Source organism: Silurus aristotelis, assembly GCF_946808225.1.
Source record: "Silurus aristotelis genome assembly, chromosome: 3".
NCBI classification, from domain to species: Eukaryota; Metazoa; Chordata; class Actinopteri; order Siluriformes; family Siluridae; genus Silurus; species Silurus aristotelis.
In genome coordinates this window covers 37778711-37780497 of record NC_139576.1, presented here as the reverse complement: position 1 = coordinate 37780497, position 1787 = coordinate 37778711, and the positions used below count along the sequence as shown (strand labels likewise).

Below are 1787 nucleotides of genomic sequence, written 5' to 3'. Positions count from 1 at the left end.
TAATGATAATTATACTATATTATATAATTATACAAAACATTTGTTTATTTAATTTTCTTCATCAGGTACAGGCACGTTCGGCCGCGTCGTGTTGGTCCAGGATCGCAAATCCAAGGGCTATTTTGCATTAAAGTCTATGAAGATCATGGATCTGATCCGACTGAAACAGCAGCAACATGTTCACAATGAAAAGCAGGTCCTCATGGAGGGTCAATCACCCGTTTATCGTCAAACTGTGAGTCCCACTGGCTGTTTGTGTTTCTATAAAGAGTCAAAACACGACCTTTAGCTGTTTAGAGCAGATTATAATCAACTACATTGTTTTTACATAAAAAAACATGTTGATCTGAAATTTCTGCTCTGGTGTTAATTTATTTATCATTTACCTCATAAACAGTAGAGTTTAAACTTTACCTCAGTGTGTTATGAGGCGATTGTAGTTAGCATGATGCTAGTGAATGTTCTTTTCCACACGACAGGGTATATTTAAGTGTCTTTACTGAACACCTGATGTTTTTTGAGGTAATTGTGCTTAGCATGATGCTAATTACTGGTTATAAGCTTCCATTATTCATTAGCGATGTTAGCGGTGTAGCTCTTTTCTGAGGTAATGTCCAGAGAGCACAGAAACATATAAACATGTATTTTACATTGTTCTCAACCACATTATTTCACGTTTCCTGTCAACATTCGAATTTTATTCCTCACATAAACATTTATACACAATACGACGTGTTGTTACCGCTTTTTTTTTTTTACGTATGTCCAATACTGAAGAAATGGAAGAAAAAAAATAAATAATAATAAAAAAAATTGTAAAATGTAAATTTGTGCATTTTTGTCAATTAAATATCAAAATGATCATTAAATTAACACAATACAACTGATCAAATTCACATTTAATTACAGCTGAAATTTAGTAAATTAGTAAATTAATTTCATTTAAAAGTCTTTATTTTATTACTACACATGAATATTCCACACCTCAGATATAAAACTCGGAGTTTTCTCCTGGAGGTTCTCATGGAGGTTTTTTTTTCATTTGTGTAACTAATCCCATAAACACAAATTCACTCAGACGTTCTCCTGAAAGCTGAACGGATTCTCCCCCGGATCAGATGATGCATTTTCTCTCCCTCGCTGATTCTATATTGCCATATTTATCACTAATGGCCTGCAGGGAGTCGAATGCTGCCGGATTATGTTGCAGATTATTTCTGGGGCTTTTAACGTCTGATTTCACGGCATACAAAATGCATGAAGTATTGAGTGTCGAGGGTTTGGTGAATGTTCTCGCATTCTCCTGTTCTCTCGGTTCCTGCTTCATGTATCTCAGTGAGAGCCGTGAAATCAGGAGGATGTAAAGATCTACAGCTAGCTTAGATGCTAATAATGTTGTTGGGATTTGCGTCAGAGCTCCTGAGCTCGGATGTGTGTGTGTGTGTGTGCGTGTGTGTGTGTGTGTGTGTGTGTGTTATGTGTGTAATATACAGTATTTAACCCATATAAAGAATTTTCTGCTTAAGTTCATAATAATAATAATTAAATAAAAACTCCAGAGCAGCACAGGTGTAGAGACAAAACCTGAGAAAAAAAACAAACTGGCTGCCCAACATGATGATGATGATGATGATGATGATGCATTTGTTCTGTTCTCTGATTGGCTCCTGATTGTGCTTTAGTATTGATGTCTAAATGGTGTGTATTTTGTGTATTGGTTTTCACAAGAAAATCAATGTTGCGTAACATCTTTCAGTTTTGGTTCTTTAGGAGATGAAGGTTTTTTT

The 1787-nt window shown here is 35.3% G+C and overlaps 1 protein-coding gene across 1 annotated transcript in view; it reads left to right on the top strand.

Annotated features, from left to right (window-relative positions):
• Window positions 1-1787, top strand: part of LOC310722782 (cAMP-dependent protein kinase catalytic subunit PRKX-like) — a gene marked incomplete at its 5' end in the record, with an annotated part of 18865 nt that overhangs the window by 1030 nt on the left and 16048 nt on the right. The window contains 2 exon segments of the mRNA XM_083535496.1: window positions 66-208; window positions 210-235. Coding sequence (XP_083391622.1) covers window positions 66-208; window positions 210-235 — 169 coding nt within the window.